The sequence below is a fragment of the Falco biarmicus genome, chromosome 2 (genome assembly GCF_023638135.1).
Source record: "Falco biarmicus isolate bFalBia1 chromosome 2, bFalBia1.pri, whole genome shotgun sequence".
Lineage (NCBI taxonomy): Eukaryota > Metazoa > Chordata > Aves > Falconiformes > Falconidae > Falco > Falco biarmicus.
Window position 1 is genome coordinate 87,563,564 of NC_079289.1, and position 26,342 is coordinate 87,589,905.

General features: G+C 34.1%; 1 protein-coding gene across 1 annotated transcript in view; it reads right to left on the reverse strand.

The window, feature by feature from the left end:
* Positions 1-26,342, reverse strand: part of IL1RAPL1 (interleukin 1 receptor accessory protein like 1) — a 767,014-nt gene that overhangs the window by 662,008 nt on the left and 78,664 nt on the right. Inside the window, exon 2 of the mRNA XM_056329365.1 lies at positions 17,998-18,103. Coding sequence (XP_056185340.1) covers positions 17,998-18,079 — 82 coding nt within the window. The 5' untranslated portion in view covers positions 18,080-18,103. The remainder of the gene's footprint in view (positions 1-17,997; positions 18,104-26,342) is intronic.

The following is a 26,342-nucleotide window of genomic DNA, read 5'->3' on the forward strand; positions in this document are numbered from 1 at the left end:
AACCACTCTGCTTTAGGATGGCTTTATCACATTTGTTTTTGTGTTTGGTGTTATTTTCCTTTTTAAACATCTTTCCAGACACAGATCTCTAACTGTCTTGGGAACTGAAGAAAATAGAATGTTACACGAAACAAAATTAATTCAGAATTCACTTTTTAATTTTGGTTTGCCCTTTTGTTTTTAAATCACCTCCTCCCCTACCTCTGGCCAGAGCTTTATCTCTTCATTTCAGTAGAAACAATTCAGTCCTTCTTTAAGACTCTGAGTTTAACTATATATGGATCAATTTAATTACCTGTTATTAGCTTCTAAGCTGACATGCTAATTCCTGTGGACATCAACCTCAGAAGGAAAGCAAAACTGACAAAGCAAACCTCACAGAATCTCACCACTATCTCAATGGTCCATCCTTGAGCATGATATCCTACAGATACCTAGCAGAGTCCTGAAGAACATATTAGAAGCTTGAACACCCCATCTAGAAGACCTCAAAAGTGCTCTTTTTACTTTTAAAACAAGGTTTACATTATAGATTAAAATGCTGTTGAAAAGCCAATTGTGACCAAGGAGATTTAGCTACAAATATTTTAGAGCTTATTATGGAAAAAATTATCCATTGATCCCATCTGAAACAGACAACATTCCTAACCACATCAGAACTTCTTTGCCTTTCCCCCCCTTCCCTGCACCCACCCCCCCCAATTTACATCAGTCTGCATAATACTACAGTTTTAAGTCATATATTGAAAATCCAGAGGCTAGGCATGTAGGTACAGATAATATTTTTATTAAAAAACTAGAATATTAAAAAATATAATGTGCAGAAATATTTACTCTATATATACAGGACATGCAGATAACTATAACATAAATTATACAATATTCAAGATAAGTAAGCTTCTGTTTGTGGAAGAATGGGAAAAATTTGTTGCTTAGGGACAGGAAAGTCTTCCTTAACGTAATAAGATACTCTTAACTAATTGTAAACCTGACCATGGTTACTTTTGAATTATAAAGCCCAGTAGAAATGGAATAGTTTCATGACAGTCCAGCTTAATTATTGCCTCCACTGAATTTGGGTTAACTCCTTAACAATTTGTTTTATTTTTCAGTACATCTCTTAAGTTATATACACTCTCCTCCAGGTGATCTGCTTCCCCACGTGACCTGACAGTGACAAAGATGACCTTCAACAAAGCACCCATTCAGCTAATAAAAGATATTGGGCTTCCTAACAAACCTTCCCTTGTCTGCATCTTTGAACAACCAGTGCTACAACAGTATCGCAAGTTACTACAATGTACATGATTTTTTTATTATTATTTTATTACTTATTCAATTAAGAGCTATAATAGATTTCTCAAATCAATAACTGGTATTGTTGTCCCCTTAAAAATTTTGAACAGAAGCTTTACTGAAACAATAATAACCAATGCTGTTAATACAGCTGTAGGCTCTTATTGTAGCTGGATACTTTATTGACATTATTGCTGAATTCCTATGATTATAAGGATGGGTCCTTTTGATTGAGATTAAAATTGTGTCATTTAAGATTCTTGTGCCTATTTCCTAATTAAAAGGAGTAATAAGAGTTCAGATTTCTATCCTATAAAAAATGTTTTTGATTTTGTAGCTCTTTAGGTTAGGTTTTTTCCAAAGGACAAATTATAATAATGCTTATTATTGACCTCTTACAGAAAGTTATATAAGCTAGTTAATGAAAACCTAAGCTTGTTACTCAATAATTAGTGACATTTATTGTTTCAATGAGGTATTCCAGTATGCTAGATATCTAGCAACTTAAAAACAGGTTTTAATAGTAGAAGTTTTATTGACAGTTAGCTACAGTTCATGGAATTAAAAAGAACGTATTTAATCTAATGATGAAAAGAACTATGAAATTTAAAGCATTTCTGAAAATTCTCTAAAATTCTTCCCAATCACACACTGTGTTTCAAAGGTCTTACTCTGGCGACTAATATATTAGAAAAATCACAACTGTGATTTAAACACCCACATTTTATATAATAAATTTTGAAGGTATTGCAATGAAATTAAACACCTTTATATGTCATCAAAATAAAAAGGGGGGGTCCATCAAGTTTTTATTTACATCAGGACTTATTTTCCACTAGCCTTTAACAGAAGAAATAAATTGCCTTAAGGAAAAGAAAGAAAAAAGCTTAGGTAAAAGAAAAACATATATAAATTAACAACTTATGCAGAAAGTTGAACTAATGGAATATTAAATTCTCTCCTTTAGTTTCATCATACACCTTTTTTAAGAAAAAAGTTAATTTAGTTGTTTTTATATATATTAATTTATATATATATATATATATATTTTACTGCAGATGAGTTTTATCAATTGAGCCAGTTACCTCCTAACTCCTGTTGTGTGTTTTCTGGAGGGTTTTAGGGGGGTTTGAATTTTGAGGTCTACATCAGGCATAGTTTCTAATTCATTCATTAGCTCATCCTGAACTATGAGAGAATGTTTTTGTAATAGGTGAGCCGCAGCAGAAGGCAAGAGTCCAAAAGTATCTGAGTCGATGGCCCAGAGAATTTGTGCAAGCTCTGTCCCTGGAGGTTTTAAAAGACCCACATGGATAAAGCCCTGAGCAATCTGATCTGATCTCAGAGCTGACCTTTCTTAAAACTTGAGACTTCCAAAGGTCTCTTCCAACCTGAGTTATCCCACAAAAGATACCTGAAAAATCAAAAGTATTACTTGATTTAGCCAGCTTCAGCTCATGACTAAATCTTTGTGCAAACAAAACCACCAAAATTTGAAAACAAAATCTTCTATTGTAGTCAAAAAGCACTTCAATATTATTCTACTAACAACTGTAGCACAGTAAATCTACACCAGCCACATATCTCACATTTAGCTGCATTTCCTCACAGGCTTATCTTTAAGTCATGCTGTTTAACCATATCCTCATGAGAAAAGTATAAAGATGCATTCTGCAGAACAGCAATATGAGAAGCCACCTCTTTTTTATTATATGATAAATTATTCTTCTATAACCAACTCTTGCTGATATTTTCAAAATTTGATATATTCTGTTTAAAATTAGTATTTTGGGGAATATTTATATACAGTTAGCATCACTACACTATCTTTTTTCTGAAAAGTTTCTAAACAGTATTCCAATAGTTTACTTATGTGTCAGGTTAGTTTTCTCTATTTAATACCAATAAAAAGAAGCACAAGAAAGATGTGGACCTGTTAGAGTGGGTCCAGGGAGGGTCATGAAAATAGTCAAACAGCTCAAACACCTCCCCTTATGAAGAAAAGCTGAGTCAGCTGGAGTTGTTCAGCCTGGAAAAGAGAAAGCTCCAGGGAGACCTTGTTGTGCCTTTTCAGTACTTAAAGGGGGCTTACAAGAGAGAGAGAGAAATTTTTTTTACCAGGGTATGTAGTGACAGGGTAAGGGGCAATGGTTTTAAATTAAAAGAGGGTAGGTTTAGATTGGACATAAAGAAGAATCTTTTTATGATGAGGGTGGTGAGGCACTGGAACAGGTTGCCCAGAGAAGCTATGGATGCTCCATCCCTAGAAGTGTTCAAGGCCAGGCTGCATGGGGCTTTGAGGAACCTGGTCTAGTGGAAAGTATCCCTGCCCATGTCAGGGGAGTTGGACAAATGTGATCTTCAAAGGTGTCTTCCAACCCAAACCATTTTATGATTCTAGGATTCTAATTAAAACTAATATGTCTATTTCAATGAAAGTGCTGTGCATATGTATAAAACTTGGAAGCAGTAGCATACATAAATATATAAATCCTTTTAGTATGATGTATTAAAAGCTGTACAGTTTTCCACCAATAAACTCATATTTTTATATTCTATTTATTCTTATCTAAAAGTAGGTATAATCACAGTTGCAATCTTTCAAAATATTGAAAGATGTTTTCAACTTAATTAGGTTATAAAATATTGAGAGATCTTTTCAACTTCATTAGGCTGAAAATTGAAATACATTGAATAGGGAACAATGTGTTAATAAAAATTTCTTAACAAGTATTAGAAAAAAAATCTCAGGGTCAGTATGTGGACCTCTCTCATGTTAAGTAACCAACTATAAATGACCCTACTGAAGTTGTTATACTTTAAAAACTGTCTAATCTTAATAAAGAGATCAGATTTATTGCAGTAAAAGCAGACATAAGTAAAAAGGTTAACAGTGATTAAATGAGCACCTGTTACAGTAAACAACTAAATAACCAAAGATCTGTGAAAAAAAAAAAAAAAAAATTACTGTTGTCTGCAAAAAAAAAAAAAATAAAAGGTCAGCAATGACTGAAAAAATATTTATGTTTGTGAGCTCTCTTTCTCAGGATATTTGCTGTTTGTATATTTTATCCTTTTGTCCTAAATCTTGCTGTGTGAATTTTTGATACTCATGACCAAGTTCAGGACTGAAAGCTACACAGCATGCATAATTGATCAATAGGTATTAAGACTACTATTTTCCTATGTATTTTGAAAGGAAGATGCATCTTAAAGTGGAACTAACCAACACAAATATAAAATGTACAGTATAAAAAAATGTAATATTACACAAGAACCTGTCATGCCACTAAATTAGTAAAGTTATAAAATTAAAACCTTCAGTTTTAAAAGTAGCTAAAATTAAATAATTTGTGGTACATTAAATATTTCCTCCATTTTCACCTAATTCAAATAGAAATTATCAGCTCCCTATTTGTTTATTTTTCATATACATAGGCAACTTTATTCATATTTAGATTAGGTTATTAAGCAAGTCTGAGTCTTCCCCAGCAGGTATTACAAACTCTCCCCAAAATTAATAAAAAAAATACAGCACTGTATTACTTATATGAAAACTAACTGTATCCAAAAAGAAATCCAAATCCCAAAATTATCCACAAACACACAATAAAGTCTAGCAAGAAAGAAACAGGTGTTCAAGAAAGGGGGAAAAAGCAAGAAGTTCACCTTTGCCTTGACTGAAGTAAATATAGACAGAAATCACTCTCGCATGTGACTCAGCATTGAGAATTCATCACAGTAGTGAAGGACTGTGAAGCATACATAACACATTATTTGGTTCTTTAGAGTGTGGTGGAACTTGATGCTTGCCCTTTCCCATAATTGAGAGACAAGATTTAAAGTCTTCATACTAAATTTGGCCTAGAAATTCAGATCAGCAAATGGGAGAGAAAATAAAGAGCTATTTTCAAGGAACATATTAATATCAACCTAATAAAACATAAATTAAATTATTAATTGAAGGTAGAAAAAGAAATGAACTGCAACGATTTGAGGTGTAACAAAGCAGCCTTGATGTAAGAAAACAACTAGAGAATAAGATACTTCTAATATTATGTGGCACAGTGAGTCACAGTAAGATACTTCCAAGAGTTGCTATACATTACTAACCAGTGCAACTGCCTCTATGAGAAAACTAGATTCCTGTGATTTTCAGTTTAAATAAAACTAAAGTTCTGCTTGACAGAATTCAGAACTTGGACATAAAATCCTCAACAGTAATATTTTTGGGGAGGATGCTTTTTGCACTGTCTACAGATATGTAGGAAATTAAGTGCTGGAAACAGAGGCCTCTTTCTCTCTGTAGAACACGATGTCAATACCCTGAAGTTGATGAACACATCATGGCACAGAAAATCAGTGTTTTAAGTCCTTTCTCGAGTTTCTTAGCCTAGGACCATCTACCAATTCGCTTTTCAGTGATGGGCAACTACAGTACCTTGTTACATCTTTCACTTTGTGTATCAATACTGAAGGAAGGAAATGGGAAAAAGTCTTAAAAGTACTATGGAACATGCATTTCTTCCTCATCTAGCTTTTAGTGAAAGACTGAGTCATAGACAAGGACTAAACCCAACCAACCAAAAAATCAAGCCTCTTCTTTCCCCAAAGTTATTAATTCTGAACACTTAGCACAGGAGTTCAGTATTTTCTTTGGATCTCATGGCTCAGACTTACTAGAAAGGAAAATTTTAGATGTTTCAAATAAGTTAATAGTGCAAAAGCAACTCTGCTGAATGGTCTTGTTCAAGCACACTTTGAAATGAATTCTCCCACTGAAAACAATAGCATTTGTAGGTATTAGCTATTGTGAATCCTTCATGCAGCACCTACTCTAGATTTGTTATCAACAGCACAATTCTAACATAATTGTCTTCAATACCACATACAAAATATGCTGGCTTTGTATATGTATGAGAATAGCCTGACCTACTTTGAAATGCAGGTTTATTACAAATACATTACTAAACAGTGATAAAGTGAAAGAAAGTAATGACTGAATTAAGTAGTCCACCTAGTTAAATATGAATAAACTCAATTCTTTTAAGTTTACGCTGTACTACAGATAGCATGACACTAGCCAGATGATAGCAAGGACAGATGCTTTTTAGTGGAATCTTTCTGTGAAGGAGAGTGAACAGCTTCTCTAGGTACTATAAAAGTGTAGTCACATTGGAATTCAATCTCATCATTACATCCTAAAAATTATCCTCTGCTTTTTATAGCAGTTAAAGTTTCATTTTTTTAATTTTTTTTTTTTTTTTAGTGGAGGCAATGACCTCTTGCATTTTGATGTACTGTTGTAGTAAACTCTTACACCGATAAATATTTAGGTTGTTAAATGACACCCTGTTTAACTTATTTTTTGTTATTTCATTCTTTTTATAACATTGCACAGACTTCCAATAATTTAATGAGGAAATGTAAAAAAAAAAGTTCAGATAACAGATGGTGGGTATTTCAAGGGAATCAAAAAAATTTACTAATAGTCTGAACTGTGTTTGACATGTATTTGTTTTCTTTGAAAATTTTAGAAAAAGAACTAATAGGTGTTTTCTTATCTCAAATCTTTTATTTGAATTAATTTGAAGTGGGGTTTATGGAATACATTTCAAATATATATATAAATTATTAAAAATAAAAAATATAATCCATCCTGTTCTATCATTCCTAATAACCAGAAGTAATTTGTTCCTCCTCTCCTTGACATGACAGCTACTCTTCTCAATAAAAATGCATTTTCTGACAAACCTGGTTTCCCATGATTTTTTCCCAGAATTTGTGTCTATTTTAAGTTTCCTAGTTCATCTGCTAATAGTCCCATTTTGCTAAAACTTCACAGCAAGTAGTATACTATGAAATGAATGTATGCGTATTTGTAAACTTTGTACCTGCTGGCAAGTTTGCTCAATAATAGTTTCAAAAAATGTTTATTACCTAACTTGAAAATACTGTACTGACTCTTATTCAATTTCCTAAACAAATACGAAGTTTAATACTTGAATTTGTCTCTCAAATTATAAAAATATAAATTATATTTTAAAAACTGCCAATGGCAAAAATAGATCTATGATATGGAAATATGATTTTGTTGCAGAGTGCTTAGTGGCCTGGTGCAGTCAGCAGAATGAAGACAAGGCATCTTTTGGCCTCCAGAAGGCCCCTTGTGAAACCACAAGGTATGCATTAGCTGATCCTAGAAAAGGCAGCTTGACTCCTTGTCATACGTGGCTCAGCCTGTTGGATCAGAAAGGGCTCAGTGTTTGACAGTATTGCTCCATGTTCTCCCTCCTCCTTTGCTGTGCTGCGCCCAGCCGATCACCTTTGCAACAGCTTTACAGCATCTACAGAGGCTCCATGACCCCTAGGAAGGAATTGAGCATAACACAAATACCTATGCATTGCTCCTTACCCATTTCTGTTTTGCCTTCAGGATTCACTCTGAGTTATATGGCCGATGACATTCAGCAGAAAAACTGGAGTTTCAGACAAGCCAAACTTATACATGGAAAGAAAAACAAACAAACACACACACCACAACAAAACCAAAACACAAAACACCCCGGGATTAACAACAGCTTTACTTCAGGCTGCACTCTTCTAATCTGGACAACCCATTTATGTTGCTGTTTTTCTTGAAAGTAGTTCACTTTATGGCTTGCTTTTTAATATCCCAAGTTACTGTCTTTGTTCTACCTACTATGACAAACCTTATTAAAAAAAAAAAAATCACAGTGAAATATATAAAAGTGCATGAAGGTAGCAAGCCTATTATTAGTCAATTACATTTCCCATAAGAAAATACTGTGTTTCTTGTATTATCAACTATTAACTGTGCTTAAGAATGAGGTGGGAAGGGAATGGTAAAACATCACGTACACTCATTTTTCCATGTAGCTTAATAAGTCTCCTTTATTGGCTTACGTTTCAATAGCATTTGAATACATTTGCAATCTCCAAGAAACAAATATTCTTACTGTGAATGAAACTGAAGATCCTGAACAGGTACCACGTAATTTTAACTAATGCTGCTTGTAGGTAGGTCAGATTTTCAAACCTGACATGACAACAGCTCCAGGTGTTTCCTTGGTAACGTAAGTCCACATTAGAGCAATTCAGAGCTACCGTCCTAAACATGCCACAATTTCCACTGGGAAATGAGGCAACCCATGATGACAGAGATTTTTAGGGAAGTTCTAATCTGAAAAATCGAGGGTCAAGGACTACCACATGTACATATAGCCTCTAAAAGATTTGTCTAAATTCCTTTAAAAAAATCATTTAAACAAAAGTCCTGAAGCTACTTAATTCAGCTGCACACAGTCCTGAGCAATCTGCTGTAGCTGACCACTGCTTGAACCCTTTGTTGTAGTATTATCTGATCTTAAGAGGTTCCTTCCAACCTAAAAAACTCCACAATTAAAAATGGAATTATCAGTTGGAACTATTTTAATTGGAAGTAAAATTGATTTAAAAGAGAATAAAAATTGCTCCTTTTCGCAAAGGATGAAAAAGAGTTATTCGTGGAAGTGGACTACTCTAAATGAATTTGCAGATCACTTCAACACAATTGTCTGCTTTGCACCTTTACACCCAACAGTTTCCTGAAACAAGTTAAGCATTCAGGGCAAGGCAATAAAATTACAGGAGCACTCATCTTTCAACTAACATAACTGTGTCATAATTTACCATTATAGCAGTCTAATAATTCTCCTTATAATTGCAAAAAACTGTTTTGAAAAAAACAGATAAGAAGAAAAATCTTAAAGTAAGAATAAACAATTTCCACTTTGCATTTGAAATAAAAACCTTAATAGCAAAACCAAGTCTGAGTAAGAATGGCTGAAGACTTCAGTACAGCAATCTAAAGAACGACCTCTTTTCATGCTAAATTGCTTCCCATATATCTGTGTATGCAGCGATGATAGCACTCTCTCCCTCCATCTTTCAGAAAGAAAAAGTCAGTATTTTAATCTAGGGTACATTTCATCAATTTTAATTTAAGTGTAACAACAAAACATATAATGGGCAAAACTTAATATCACAGCTCTTATTCCTACATTATAATATCTTTCACAACTGAGTACACTTAAGTAAAAAAGACAAATCTATCAGATGGCCGTTACTTGTCCTTGAGATTTTTTTTGTCTCCTTATTTCCCACTGTCATTATTCCACATAAAATTGACAGCACGATACTAAAATAAATAAATCTTCTGCAACAGCTATTTCTGGTCAAAGGTCACTTGTTCTTTTATATCTTCTAGGCCATTTGCCAACAGATGCCAATCAGTGAAACAACTGCTAACCATTCCCCAGGGAAAAAGGGGACTGTGGAACCAGAGTGTCATTCTAAACAGCTACTAAAACTCAATGACCAAACTATGTAAGGATATCTATTACTGCCTTTTGGCTTTATATTTTGTTTTGGCTCCTTTACTACCATTAGTCATTTCTTAATATGTATTGCACACTATAAAACATCGACCCTTTGCTACCACATTGTCTTTTCACATACTGAGGTATTATTCACCATCTCCCAGGACTCTGAAAAGTATCAGTATGGATCCTAGCAACAACAAAAGGTCATATAACTATTTTTAAAATGCCAGCCATCCTGTTCATAAATGCACACAGGACAAGTAACAGTGACTGCATTTATAGCGTCTCCAAAATAAGTCATGTGTCACAAAGGATTTATGCTTGTGATGCAATCATTCCTTATTGCTCAAACCCTCTAGTGGCACAGAAATGTGTTTCTTTCTTTATAATATAGTCCCCACCCCCACTATAATCAACAATCTCCATCACCGCTGTTCATCTGACATATTGAATAGTGTCCTTAGCTTGAAAAAATAAGAGTAGACACCACTGAAGCTGAACCATCCCCATGGCCAAGCATCTGTTTAAGCTCACTAACAAAAACTAGTGTTCTTTCCAAGAAGATTATTCTTTAGGGTTTTTCAAAGGAAAACTACATTGAAAATTACTCCATAGCAATGCAACACATACAACATTCTGTACCTAAAGAAACATACAGTATTGTATAGGATTATTTCTTTAAAGAAAAATACCTGATTCCCATATACAGTTGGCATAAAAAAAAAAAAAAATGGGTTCAAAGACATATACTGAAGGAACCCTCTAATTTCCTGAATATGCAGAATGTTACTAAATAAGTTAACTTTCTTCCTGTATTCCTTGAGCCACTAAGAGCAAGTCATGCCTATTCTCTTAACAACAATCAGGTGGGCTTTTTCCTTCATAAATTAAGACAGTGAGGATCATATCAAATCTGGCATAAATGGTTTTGCCAGAATTGGCTGCAATATGGGGCTATTGGATACTTTCGTTGCCTAAATATTATGCTTAAGGACACTAATTGTATTTTTTTAATGTCCTGGTGTTGTGTACAAATAGCAGGCCATAAAACTTTTCTGTGGGCTATATTAATTCCAGGAGGCCTCATGGTTCTTTCAGATAGATACCAAAAAGTTTAGGACAGAGAGTGAGTGTGTTGAAGGAGACAGAGCATTTACATAGTCTTCACATCTATCGATCGTCTAGATCTCCCTCCCAGCAGGCGTAAGCAACCACTCATCTTAGTTGACCCCATTACTATATATTCAAGGGTATTGTTCTTGAAGATTTCGTATCTTTAAAATAAATCTGCAAATAAGCAAGCAAATAACACCCTCCCCCACTGATACACACTATACAAGGTTTATACCTTGTAATTAGGCAAAATCCGAGAAAATGTATACACCCAGTTAATTAATTCTTCAACTATGAAGAGAAGTTTTTAAAACTGAAAATAAAACATTGATTTCTACTACATGATAAAATGAGGAGGAACAAACATCTTTAACAAAAAAAGGTGCAAAAAGTAAACTAAACCATCTTTTATTCTTAGGATAAAAAGCAGAAGTATATTAGTGTTAATAAAATCAATATGGAATGAATTAATAATCAAGACATAAGAAAATTGCTTGAGAATGAGCAACACTGATTCCTGTTTATCTCTATGTGGGCTTAACTGTAAATGTTTCTCCTCATCATTCCCTCTCTTCTCCCTCAAAATGAAACAGGTTTCACAGTTTTCCCCATTCAGTCCCACAGCTATCACCATAAACAAGGCTGCATATTTATATGCCAATTCAAGATGAGTTTTTTGAAACAATTCTCATATGAAATAAGGTTCATTTCTTAACCAGGTCATGATGAAAAAATATTCCCATCCCCCCAGTGCAATAAGTAAGGTATATAAGTCTTTGCTTAGAACTTTTTCACTATACTTTTGCTTGTATACTTTGCTTTTGCTTTCATAGTAATAACAGTAGTCTTAATTGTTCCAGCTTAAAAAAATCCTTGTTCATAGAAACTAATCTTAAACACCAGATAGAGATAGATAAACTCTAAATATTTCAGGTTTGTGTAAACACCAAAGAATCCACAAGCCTCATCAATTAATAATGGAAAACTAACATTCTGTGACACAGTGAAAACAATAGCTAGGGATCATTAATATAAATTGACATAAACTCCTATGGCTTATGAGAAGTATATCCTTTAATTGTTGTAAATGCTTTGCTCCAAGCTCAGTGTACTTGGGGTACTGCATATGCAAGCGTTCTTCCCATAAATTGTATAAGAAAAAGAACAACAGAGACATTCATTTATTTTTTGAACCATCTGATTATTATTCAATGCATATGAGACCCAATATGACATTCATCAACTAATTTCCTTTTGACAACAATCCAAAAGGAAAATACATAGGCAATCAAAACACAGGCAGAATGAAAAAGATAATGGAACCACTGAAGGAGAGACACTAAGAAGAATGGGTTCATTTATAGAGTACTACGCAATTACGACACCAAGTCTCACCCAGAAGGGTTATAAAACATAAATAAATAAATAAAAACTACAAAAACTGAAATACTGGGTACCAGAGCTCTGCTAAGCCTCCACACGTATTTGTGTGCAATTTCTCAAAACTTTTTTGCCACATAAACTGCCTCTAGATATATGTTCTTTAAAATAGTGACAATTAAATTATTAAGTAAACTAACTTAAAAAATTCTTCCTACCTGAAAAGAATTCTCAAACTGTCTTGACTTCTGTAGATACATTCCTTACATATAGCAGGGGTAATAGTTTTCATTCCATTGATTTTTTTTTTTTATTTTTAAATAAACTTTTGAGTTCTCATTATGACATTTGTCATGAGACATAAAATCTTGGCTTTGCTGTTATTAAGGCCTACTTTAAACAGATCAATTAACTGAACAGTTACAAGAAACATTTTTGAAAAAGAAAAACTGGCCTCTTTGTGCAGAGATATCCTTTATATATCTGATATTATTCTCTAAAATATTCTTACATGAGAAATAATTCAGAAAAATCAATAGAGGGCCCTAATTTAAAAAAAAAAAAATCTGCTTATAGTTCTGAAAAAGTATGGAATTTGTCAAACAGAATAACTACCTGAGACTTTTTGCATATATTTCCAGTCTGTTCCTCAAAATTCCACTAGTTTTATAACAAACCCCCCAAAAAATTATCTTAAATTACATTTACCTAATTAAAATTCAAAATTAGCTCCTACAAAACAAACTAAAATTCAGAAATACCAACATCATAACGTCAAAGCTCTTCCTTTTTTCCTAATGTTGATCTTCCATACAAGTACAACTAGAACTACTCACATTCACTCATAATAACTGAAGTATAGAAATACTAGACATTAAAAAGAGAAGCAGTCTTCTGCTACATGACAGAATACATCTATAGACCTCAGTCTCCTCATATGAAAGATCTCTTACAAATCCTATTAACCCATCATTGGATTGTCCTTCAAGTTGAATTATTCCATCATAGAATAAATTTGACCTAGAAAAGAGAATTTCCATTCACAAGAGCAGAATTGAACACAGATTATTAAATTATAATGCATAATAATCTGTAGAAAAACAGAGAACTAGAGACAGTAATAAAAACTCTCACCTTTTTTGATACAAGGCAACACCAGATTGCTATTAGGCATTGTGAGTGTATAAAATGCCACTACACTAATACTGTCTAATTAAACTGATGAAGTCATAGTTCTTTATGTAATAAAATATTTTGTCATACATTTGCCCCCAATTGTCCCTTTTAACAGATTTGTTTTTTAACAAAAACCCCCACCTCCCTTTCCTTTGTCTATTCAGCATCCTTGGAAAATACCACCAGATGGCAATGCAGTACACAAGTATTTTACCTAACATACTTGCTATAGGGGGGAAAAAAATCTGTATGAATCAGCATGATGCCCTTTCCTAACGTACTTCCTCTTTGATGAATATTAAATAATTCATAATAATAATATATTCTGTATTCACCACGTCAGTCATCAAATACTACTCAACTTGAGAAGAATAGAGTTTAAGAAACCTAAATTTCTAAGGATGTGAAACCATGTTAGTTCAAACTAACAGGATAATTTCAGGAAAAATCACTGAAAGGAAATCATTTAGAAATGCATGACCAGAAAGTTCTCAAAATACCATCAAGGACTTTGCTGAGCAACAGACACTCAGTGGACTATACAAAAAGTAAATCTATGCATGTTTTAGGCATTGCTTAAATTTATATGAAGTTTGGTGTCATGCTAAAAACCAGGCATTATTTCCTATGTTTTTAAGGTTCAAGCCAACTCCAGTAAAACCATGTGCTGAATGAATCAAAATATATAGGTTTAAAGTATTTATTCTTCCTTTGCAGCAAGCAGGACATGGTGACCAGAGGAACTGTTTCATGAAGCAAGATGCTCTGAGACATTTCAAAAAGCCGACAGTCAGCATCCTGTTTAAGAGATCATATCTGATATCCATTATGTGCTAAATGAAAGTTCATCTTTGCAGTTACTGTTGCAGGCTCTGAAGACTCTCCAGAAGTCCATGGGGACTTCACTGAATACCTAAAATAACCAGTCGACAACCATTACGTCTACTTCGAAGTCAGTGATTGGAACTGCAAAAGTTAAGAAAAAAGATCTTTTCTTTCTTGCTTGAGAAAGTATTACAACTTATAGGTGTTGTGCATTCAGCTACAATTGATAGGAAAAGTTTAGGTGTGCTTAAGTCTAATTCAGTTTTTGCATATGTGGATAGAGTAAGAAGTTTCTTGCATCATTTGTATTTATTAACAGAATTGTTAATGGAAATGCTTATCCAGCCATTCTTATGTAACAAATACAGATACTACATGCTCTAAACGTAAAATAAATCCATTATGTGTTAAAAGAGTAATTTGAAACTGTTCACTGTATTATATAAATGATTTAAAATATTAACTGGGGAGCAGGGGGGAAAGATGTATCTTCTGTCAAACAGAAACAGAATCATACAAGATAAAGCATTAAAGAGGTACGTCACACAGCTGTGAGCAAGCTAATTTAAAGCACATCTTCCTGGTAATGTAATAAATATTTGATTAATACTCTTCCCTTTATACCCTATGTTATTATATTCAACTGATGAATAGCATACAGTGGTAGAAAGATTCAAGGACTGCCTTTAAGTAATGTCATTTAAGTGATTTGCATAATGACAGCTCTCATGATGAGACATTTAATCCAACACAGCACAGCCTAAGCTTTCTCTTGCAATGTTTTTTCAACCTGCTTTTCAATCAACACAGACAAGAATACTACATTGTCCCTAATTGTTTACACATATAGTTGTTTGATATAACTTCAGTCTTGAAAGCCAGAATTTTTATTATTTTATTAGAAATAAAATGAGAATTTGAGCCTACAAATTATTGCACATTTTTGGCATGCTGTGAATCCTCACTGACTTTCTGAAAGTAGGTTTTCATGTTCTTGACAAATCAGAGAACTGGTTGGAAATTTATTTCTAGCAGATGGAGAAACTCATACTTTTATTAATCACAATCTTTTTAGCTGATAAAAAACCCTTTAAAAGAAGAGGGCTGAAGAACTCTGGCAGGAAAAGAACAACTGACAGTATAGAAATTACGTATTTCCAAAAATAAATCTCTTTTTAACATAAAAACCTGAAGTTAAATATATAAAGAACACAAGATTTCCGTTTTCACGTTTGGTATTTAGGAATAAGTCAACAAAAGGGAATTAGAAGGAATAAGTCATAATTAGGATAATTATTTAGCATATTAATGCAAGAACTTTTAATACATTACTTTGTAACAGAGAAGGAAGTACACAAAGCAACACGTCTAAAAGGCAGATACTACTAATCCGTATTTATAATCATAACATCTCATGAATATAAAAATATGCCAATATCTTTATTTTGCTATTCATTTTACTTAAACATTGACATTTCAAGGATGAAGTCAACTCACAAATAGAAATGACTAAAGAGATGCAAACCACGTCCTCACCATCCTCTGCCTCTGGTTAACATGTTCACATAAAATTAAAGTTCCATTTTCCAAGCTGATTTTTTTCCCTACTACTAATTATGTTGCATTAGTTGTAGGAAAACATTTTTACTTTCACAGCAGAAATAAGCAAATCTTGTTTTGTTAAAACTTCTGTTAAAATAAATACTGTTTTCTTTGTAGAAACTCTTCAGGACTGTAAAATAGGCCTCCCAAGCACCCAAGGGAGGAAAAAGCAAAGCAAAGCAAAGCAAACCAAAGAACATCAGCACAAACAAGCCAAGCAGCATCACGTGTGTTATTACATTCCACCTACTTCTGTGGAAGTTTTTCAAGTCTGAAGTCACTAAACCACATGACCAAAGGCAGCAAGATCTGAGATTTCAGTACATCAGAGATTTTTCCTTTGCACATACAGTATGACTAAGAGCCCTCTTGGTGATACAGCTAATTGAAGCTGTAAACAGGATAAGCAGATCTGAATGCAAAAATACCAAGAACCCCATATTACAGTAAGGTATGATCCAAAGATTTCCAGAGTGTTGGGTTGGTTTTTTTTCCTTTTTATTACAGCATCATGATGAACATATTCTGTACATGTTAAAAAGTATTGTATGCTCTTTCTTCTGCTGGACAGCAATTATATTATTTTCCCAAACAAAAATTAAAATGTATATTTACCTCTTTTCCTGGCATTGGTTCATCAGAGGAAGAGGATACAGGCAAAAACAATGAAATAAAATGTGAAGACAACGCAAGTTCTTATTATTGTCACATTCAAGTAACAGGTATGTGATGATTGGCTAGTTTTTACAATTCCTTAAAAATGTATGTCAGTTACTTTAAGATGGTCAATAATTTTTAAAGTTAATTTGGATTAAGGGGCCTTGACTTCAAGCTTACAAGTATTACATCTTAATCAAAGAGAACAGGCTCACCCAGACAATAGATATCAAAGGATATCTATTATAAATACCTAGGCTTTAATATCATATTACAAACACATCAACCCATCACAAACTCTTTTGCTCTGCACAGAATCCATATATTCCAGTTTTCTTGAGTTTAAATAACCCTAAATGTATTTTAATCTCAAGTCTTGGTTGAGAAACACCTTACTTTCTACTAATATTTCTACTTGTGATATTGTAATATTTCTACTTATTTGCCTTCCTTCCATCTACATTTCCAGTCATTAAAATATTGGAGACATAATCAGTGTCACAATCCTTTTACAAATATAATCCATTGAAAAGAGAAGAGAAGATTTAAGCTGTTGCCCAAAATGTATAAAGACCTCCCTAAGCACCAGTTTACAGCAACTACCAACGACTTCCAGTTGGAAATAGATTTTTTAAAATAATAATGGAAAAATAAAATAAAATAAAAAATTGGAGCCAGACTTCTGGGACAGTACAATAAAAGCTCCCCAAAACACTCCAAAAGGAAAATGACTAGTAACAACAAACTTAATCAATTAATTCCATCAACATGGAATTAAGACTTGTTATGGATTTAGTGCCCTTTAGTGCCACAGAGCAACATAGTTTGCAGAAGTAGTATCGTATAATTTTTTTTTTTTCATTAATCAATGAAAAGTAAAAGAGAGGAAAATTAGAATTTCAGGGTGACAGACCTCTCCGTATTGGTGTTCCCTTTATTTACATATGAAGCTAATTCATCTATAGTAACAGTATGAAAGATGATTGGTAAACATGGCATCCTCTGCTTGGTTTTTAAAAAACTGCCTGTATTTTCTGTGCTGAATTAAACTCTTCCACCATGTATCAGGTAGCCCTTTCAAAACCACATTTTTCTAGTTCACTTTTCATGGTTATTAAATTTAATGTGCTTGATCTACTTGTTGTATTACAAAAATCAGTAGTCTAAACCAAAACTGCATGATCTTCACTTCTAAGAGATGATTCACCATGAAGTACATAGTCATAGTCAAACAGATAAATCTAGTAGCTCATACTATCAACACTGATTGCACAAAGTCTTTTGAATAAGTTGAATAGTTCCGGGAATAACTTTTCTTCAGCAGATGAATGGTTACATTGATTTCACATTACATATCTGATTTTAACATTTCTGGGTTTTTTCATCACGTTCTCATGACACAATATAGTCTAAAAGTATATAGAAGCTACTAACTTTGCTGCAGAATTTGAAATGCTCTTAACTATGTTCCAAACCACCATAACAACACCTTAGTATATATTTGGAAATATTAAGCACTTCGTTCCAAACCACGTTGTAACCACAAAGATAAAGATTTACTTACCTGATCCCCTTTTGGTCACAACCTTCAAGCTCTGAGTTAGAGTAGCATACAAGAGAATCAAGTTGGGAATAGGAGCTTTCATCTTCTGTCTTTCTGTAGCAGCTTCCTAGTGTACCAAAAAGAAGAAAGAAACATTGATTTTATATTAGTGCTGAAAAAAACTTGAAGTAATCAATCACAATATTGACATTGCAGAAAAGGTGAATACAGTGTTTATGAGCAATTTAATGCACCAAACCTGATCTATTATTCCTTTTTTTTTTAAAAAAAAAAAAAAAAAGAAAGAAAGAAAAGTTAAACTAAAATCCCCATAAAACAAACACATACACACACTACATTTAACCCTGGAGCTTAAGTTTCAACTTGGTCTACACATTGAAATGTCACTGGGTCTTTGGAACAACTTTGATCAATTTATTCTATGGAAGTGTGATCTTTTCACTAAACCTGAAAAATAACATCTAGTTCTTTCTTTTTAGCACGTAATCTATTCCTGCTCCCTCCCCTCCAACAGGAAAAAGAAAATAATGGTCTTTTTCATTACTTTTGCTTCCATTTATTAATGCAACAGATTGAGCACAAGAATCACAATGCAATGAACAATTAATTAAAAACAAATCTGGTCATCTTTTTGGGAACAGCGAAAAAGGAAACATAAAGAGTGCACCAGAGGAATCAGCAGAGGCTCCTGTAAAACTTCCTTTTAGATGAGCTCAAATTCCCCAAGCATGTCCAAGCTAACAAATTTGCTGAACTACATCAGAAGAGAATGTTATTGGGATGGGAGTGAGGTGGATCACAGATGGCTCAACCTTCACCTCTGAGATGCAGATAAAAGTTCTGCATTTCTATTACTTGTGTCCCCTGGGGATTAAGTGGTGGGAACAGCTGGTGAAAGCAGGGACTAAACATTCCATTTATTCCCCATATAATGATGAGGGTGTCATCTAGTCATGATGATTATCAGCATTGTTCTGGAATGGTTGATAGGACTAACATCTTACATTTCAATGTGTAAAAAATGAAAAGGGACGCCAAATCTCCTGATTAGTCAAGCTAGACGGTAGAGTCTATCTATGTTATCTATAGTCATTATAGTATTTTATGAAAAAATGTCCTTATCTAATGGGGAGGGGGAGCTGTGATCAATGGTTCTTTAGTATTATTATTAAAGACCCAGATTAAGTCAATGTGGTTTTGATTCTGTTAATCACAGCACTGGACAGCAACTGAAAAAAATCTAAAAAAGAAACCACATAGTACAAGCTTTGATTTCATGTGAGACCATGGTTCTTCTGCACTTTCATTTATAGTCAGGTTACTGAGTACCCAAGACATTTTTAAAAGCAGTATCTTAAAATATATTCATCTCCAAAAAGAACAGGTTAGAAATAAGAAATAATGGGGGTGTAAAAGAGCACATTGTGGGAAGAATTATTTAAGTAATGATGACTTCATATAGAATCCATTTTATACCTTTACATTTCAAGGCATTTAAGAACTAAGCACAAACCTACTGCATGCATGATTATGACTTTATTAAAAATGAGGGAGTGACAGAGTTTGCTGACATCGGTTTGTGATATCTTATTTTTTATAACTGTTTATACACACAGAGAAACACACAAGCATTAATAGGTTTGTTCAGTCATTGGCTGTGAATGAACTTTAGTATTTTAGCATCACGGATGAAGGACTATCATATACCTACATTCACATTAAACTTCAGAAAGGTTATGCAATAAACTGCTTATCAACACAGAAATTTAAAATATGAAATCTATGATTACTGTGAGATAAATTATGTGCAATGCTAACATTTTTAACTGAGTTTAAAATTTAACTAAGTACTATGACCACTGGCAGTTATAAATACCATAGATCCTTAGAATTTTAGAAGCTATAAATGTAGGTTAACTTTCTAGGAGCACAGTGAATAGGTATCACAAGATGCTATGCCACATTTTACTGCAGACCTGAGTCAAGCTTTTCAAAATCAAAATCTTATTTCTCAGTCACTGCACTAACTGATGCCATGGGAAATCCTGAGGCTGATATCTTCAATGAGAGTCAGCTTCTTGCTTTATGTGAACCTGATATATACTGTCCAAAGAACCACAGGAACTTACTATGCAATTACAAATTCACTACATCGGTCATCCATAATGACTGTGAAAACAGGTCCAAACACATCCTTTTTGACCATACATCAAAATATTATATTTCTGATTACTGTGAAATAAGTGTAAATATAAACATACATGCATACATTTGCATATATGTATGTATGTATTCATACATATCTTTGTAGGAAAACCGTGCGTTAGCTATAAAGAAAGCCTCACTAAATACAAGAACATCAGGAAGAAACAGTACAGTCAACTTATTTCTTCTGTTGGTCCATGCATATATCACTCGCTTGTTGTCAAGTTAACAAGAGCCACCATATTTATTACAATGGTGGAGCAAGGATTGCATTTTAAACATGTGATGCCACTGTGGAAGCCATTCTTACATACATTTATTCCCAGAGATTCTGGTCTAGCTTAAAGGTATAAGAAAAATTGACTGCTGCCTACATTGCTTGTGGTAAATCCCTAGAAGGTAGCCAGCTACTACTGTCTTTGGGATATGAAAAAGCACTTACTGCTAGGAGAAGGAAAAAAAAAAAAAAAAAAAAAAAAAAAAAAGGGAGGGTGGCTCCCAGCAGCAGCCATTGCCTCCTTGCAGCAATATGAGCAACACATAAGATCTCACATGGGCTCTCCCCAGAGTTCCCCAGCCCTTCTCTTTCTTCTCTTTTGTTTCCACTCCCTTTTCTCCTTTTCTGCAGGAAGAGGAGTTTCCCTGATGTGTTCTTCATTTTAAAAATCAAAAGCTCAAACAAAGAAAATGGAAAGAGTTAAAGATCTGTATAGTGTAGCTGGTGCCTAGAAAGATAACAAGGTCTTAAAATAAAAAGATTAGTCAGGATGAGTTTGGTACAATGCTCTGGGTGATGCTGTGTGTTCAGACAGGAATGTACTCTGAATAATTAGAAAAGATAAGGTGGGCAACTGAAGGAGATAAGGAGACCATCAAGTCAGGAAATTGTTGAACAAAGAAAATTGAAAGGTCTGCTCCATCTAGATCCCACTTATTGTGAATGGAATGATCAGGTGTCAAAATCAAATGAGTATGTATGTAAAGATGTTGTGTAACCTCTCAGGAAAACTGTATAAACCGCCTAACTTTTCACTGAAAACTTTGGAGCTAGTTTGTCCGGTGCAAATCAGCTGGCTCACCAACGTTGCACAAAATAAATACCTTTGCTGCTTAAAAACAAAATTCGCCTCTGAGCAGTTACTCTGTGCTGTTTTGGCATCAGCCTTATGGCTTTGGAAGTTTTCTGGGTTGTTGGAAAAATTATCTCGTTGGTATGACTGATTCAAAACAGGTACTTAACACCTCATGTTTCCTGTTCCAGGTGAATGCCTCAGCAATTGACTATTCTAGAAAATGTCACCCTAGTGAAATTGGTTGTAAAAGCAAAATAAGCAAGCCAGTAGAAGATAAAAAAGGAACATCCCAAGGGGATCCCAGAAGTCCACAGAAAATGCCTTCACTGCTGCAATGAGTATGCCTGAGGGCTAGACACTGTAACATACCCACTTAGGTTTTAAACTGAAAGACAAAATAAAAAGCATAACTCTGAGAAACCTAATTCTTAACACTAATTGGAGTATGATATCTCATTAATTGGAAGCAGTCTTCTTTCAGCAATGATTTTTTTAAGGAAGAAGCTGTTTTACTGATCAGTAGCTATGATTTTTTAAAAATAATGATACAAAATTGGGATTTTAACAAGTAGAACAAATCTGTTGTTTCTTTAAACAATAGGCAGATAAACAGCTTACATACACACTTACAAAAGCTCTTTCTACTTTTTATTTTCCTTGGTTTTCATTAACTTCCACTAAAAGCTAAGACAATGTATGGTATTTACCAACTTAATTGCTACTTCTTAAATCGCATCAGTGTTAGCATGTTTTACATATTCTTTGGCTATAAAACACCTAGACTGCATGGGTGAATAGCAGACTAACAAAATCTTTTAGAATAGGGATTTTTGGTTGCTTTTTCTTTATAGCAAGAATTGAAATATTTTTCATCTTTAAGCAGCATTCACAACTTCAGATTTTCAGTAGCAGGTTGGTTATTTGCATGAACCACAATTTCACAGCACTCTCCAAACTACCCAGCTGCAACAAGATCTTTTACCATCACATACCAACATACTCTTAATTCCAGTCCCTCTGCTGCCTTCTCCTAGTCTCTCCTCATCCCAGGCAAGCTCTCTCTTCTCTTGCTTCTTCCCTCTTCCTCAGCTACTCTCTCTTCCTTGGCTGCCCAACCATTTAACAGCACCAGCCACGCCTGCACCTTGTCTACATGAGCCAACTAGCAGCCCCTGAAGCCAGCCCACAGCTGTATGTTATCAATGCTAATTAACCCAGCTGCATTCCTCTACACCACAATGCTGAAAACTTGTCGAATATTCCTGAATAAATACATGCCACACAAATTTTGACTGGGCATAATATTAATTTTAAAAGTCTTTTCTGTAGAAGGTGTCATTGTTTGATACAAAACTGACACAGAAAGCATCTAGCATCTGTATCTCCAAGTATCTCATTTTCCAGTTGAGACAGAAATAGAAATACAGCTGTATCTCAACACTAACATTCTCTGGAGAAATGCCAAGAATGCTTTTTGTCTTAAATTGTCATAAATACTCACTGTGAGTAAAACACACACACATACGCTTCCCAAAACAGCTCAGCAGAGATTAAATAAACAATAGTAAGGCAATTCCTGATAAGGCAGGAAAACGGGAAAGAAAATTCTTATTTCCTAATTTTACTTATGTTCATTTTGGGCCTTTCCCAAACCTTGAATTAAAGTTAATTGAAGTAAGAAATCTTCCTTTGGCTCAGTCCCTTACAATAGGTTTAAGGACTTGATTCTCATTTAGCCTATAAATGTTAGCTAGCTTCCATTAACTAATTATCTGAAAATCATTTTTCTTCCTGTGTTGTTTTTCAAACTTTGAAGAAGTTCTATATTTTTACACATGTACAAGTCTACTTCATTATCCTTCTTTCTCCTTCATATCCCCTTCAAAGGAAAAAAAAAAATCTAAAAAATTGCTGGATCCTGTGAACCCTGCAAAATACTTCGTGACTGTTCTGTCGCAATGTCATGAAAGTGTTGTGTTAGCTAGCAAGATTAGTCTGCTTAAAACAAACAAACAAACAAGCAAACAAAAATAACCAACCAAACAAAGGAAAAAAACCTATATCTTCACTTAGGCATGTGTATTTTCATGTGGCAGAAAAGCCTTTAAGCAGTAGTAAAAATCTCAGTTTCCAATTTCCTTTCTTGACAAGTGATAACTGGGGTATGCACTGAAAGTTTCTTTCTTAGTGCCAGTATTGTGAATAAGGCAAAAAACTGTCCCTGGTAAAGTATGAACGGATAACAAAATTACAAAGAAATATCACCTGAATACATAAGAAACAAATAGACAAAAATGCCTGTTCAGTAAGAGTCCCTTTCTGTGTGGCACTTCTTTACAAATCCTTGAACATGTCATTAGGTCTCACAAAGTGTAAAGGACAGTACAAAATATTGGTATAGTATTAGTATCTTTGACACATCCAGAACACAGCTCAAACAGTTTGAATACAATTGCTTTAAATTATTAAATTTCAAGGAAAAAGTTAAATTAGAATCAGCAAGATTTCATAAATAAGTGTCAATTAATTGTCATGATCTGCTATGGTACCATTCTAGAACAGAAAGTGACCCCTAATGATACTTAAAATGTTAGCTAGAGGAAAATACACCTGTTTCAAAAGCAAAAGTCCATAAAAATAGTCCTTTCTAGAGTCCGAGAAAACAAAAAGATTCAGCAATTTCAAGAGAAAGCAGTCATGAGCACCAGGAAGGCAATAAGGTACTGGATTTCCTTTGCAAATCACCCCTGTTCATTCATGTTAAGCAGCATTCCCAAATTAGTTGTGACTGTCATGACAAAAACCCAAAAGGAGATGATTAAAAAAGCATTGTGTTGAACAAATGGTGGATGTTTTAAGCAGCGATAACCAAAAGCCAATATGCCACCTGTCCAGCAGAGCAGGCTGTGAATATGAACTCAGCAGAATCCTTTGGAGCGGTTCCCAACCAACTGCATCATCACATTTCCCATTAAACCTGGCACTCACTAATGCCTTCTCTTAAAGATATTTTTTATTGCTAAGATTTTAAACTCCTTAATATTCCATCTATCATGCAAGGTATAGTACACATGGCAATTTGGCTGGTAAAATTTAAGATCATATATTCTGCCATTCTCAAAAGTTTCTGTTAAGAAACATGCAACACTTAAACACATGAAGTAGTTCAAAATGATTTTACAAGCAAGAAACCTTCTGTCAGAACTAGAATAATCCTGATATCTGGCTCAGTATTTATTTTCCCAGTCTTGTGTAAAACAGTAATGTCAAAAATAGCATTTGCACTTAATGTGATGGACTACCAAACATTAATATTTTGCGCACTGTTTAGATTGCTTAATGTGTTCCTAATTATTTCATGAAGTGACTTTTTTGTGTGGTAGGTAATGGATAAGGCTTCTGGATAGTGCTTTTAGAGACAAATAAATTGCAGAAGGCTGCAGATACCTGAAATGTAACACATCATATGCTTGAGAATTGCCTATCGAAGAAACAGTTGAACATCTCGTCCCCCTGCACCATAAATTAAAACAGTTACTTAGCTGAAAACTATCCAACACCTACTTTAGGGAACTGCTGTGGCTAAGAAGAGACAGTACAACTTCAGGAGAGACATAAAAAGGGGGAGATGACAGTGGCTTTCCAATCATCTCATAGCACCCTGTGGGATCCAGGTCAGCAGGTAATCCTCAATTTCAGATAATTCAGTAGGATTGGCTCAATCAGTCAGAAGTGCTGGTACATAAAGGGCAGGTAAGGAAAGCCTTGGATATAATGTGCCAGTGAGTTACTTATTCTCAGGGTAAGGGAATAATGTATGGACAGGAATCTTTGCTCATTCCCAGGAGCCTTTACATGAGATAAAGTAATATATCAGTCTAGGATTCAAACGATCTAGTATTATCGGTACAAGTAGATGCCTCCCCCTTAATAGTTCACAACTTTGATCACAAATAAGAATCTGAAACTGAGGAAAGATTTTTGCAAGAAAACGTGGAACCAAACTGCACTGAAATACTTGATGGAAATAACAAATCTAGTAGAATACATAAGGAATGTGTGCTTGTGATGCTAATTGGCCAATGTGTTAATGGAAAGTTTCCAAACACAATTCCTTTTTCTGGAAAGAAAACAAAAAAGTGATAGCACGCTGGCAGCAAGGTTACAGACAATACACAAAAAGTTCTCTTGAGAGTGATGTTTAGAGAAAGCTAGTCAGAAAATGGTTATATCATTTAGTTTCTAAAGGGAGGTAGACTAGCAGCATAGAAGAGAATAAATAAAATACTTCTCCCTTTTCATAGATTTAAGTATGTAAAGTTAGAAATGAGAAAAAAATTCAAAGTTCTTCAGCATGGCTTTGAAATTCTGCCCTTCCAAAAGGGAAAAAAGCCTTCCTTCCACATTTGTGTGTGTGTGGGTAACCAGTAGTCAACTTATTATGGCACGGTTTTGGCATGTGAGATATCCAACCTTAATTATCTGCTCTTGTGTTGGCTCCTTGATGACTCTGTGTCTTTGCTCTTTGGGGATGGGTAGCCTTGTTTTTGTATCGACCTGAAATTCCACCTCTGCCAAAACTGACAAAAAAAATTTTTAATACTGGAATTACCATTTCAGTGGATAATTCTAACTGGCTGTGTTTTCTGGCAACTGAATGAACTCCTGAAATATTTACAGTAGTGACAGAATAATAACCTTGCCCTGCTAAAGTGTATTCATTATATGTGCTTGTAGAATTCAAACTCCTTTTCTACATGTGGCAAATCTTAAAAGACTAGTTATTTACAGCAAAGCCAACAGCAGGAAAGTTGGAATACTGTAGTTTCCTATATATGTAGTTTTCTCCCTTTTTCTACTTAGTGAAGAGCAGCAGTTAGGTAACAACAAAATATGTTTGAAAAATAAATTTGCAAGATGTAACTTAAAGCAAGATAACTCTAACTTAACTTGAGCTTAAGTTAGGATAAAAGAACTTTTTTAAAAGTTCAGTCTTCCTGAATTTTTCCAGATAGATACCTGGTAAAGTAAGTGTGATGTTCCTCAAACATTGACAGAAGATTCCAG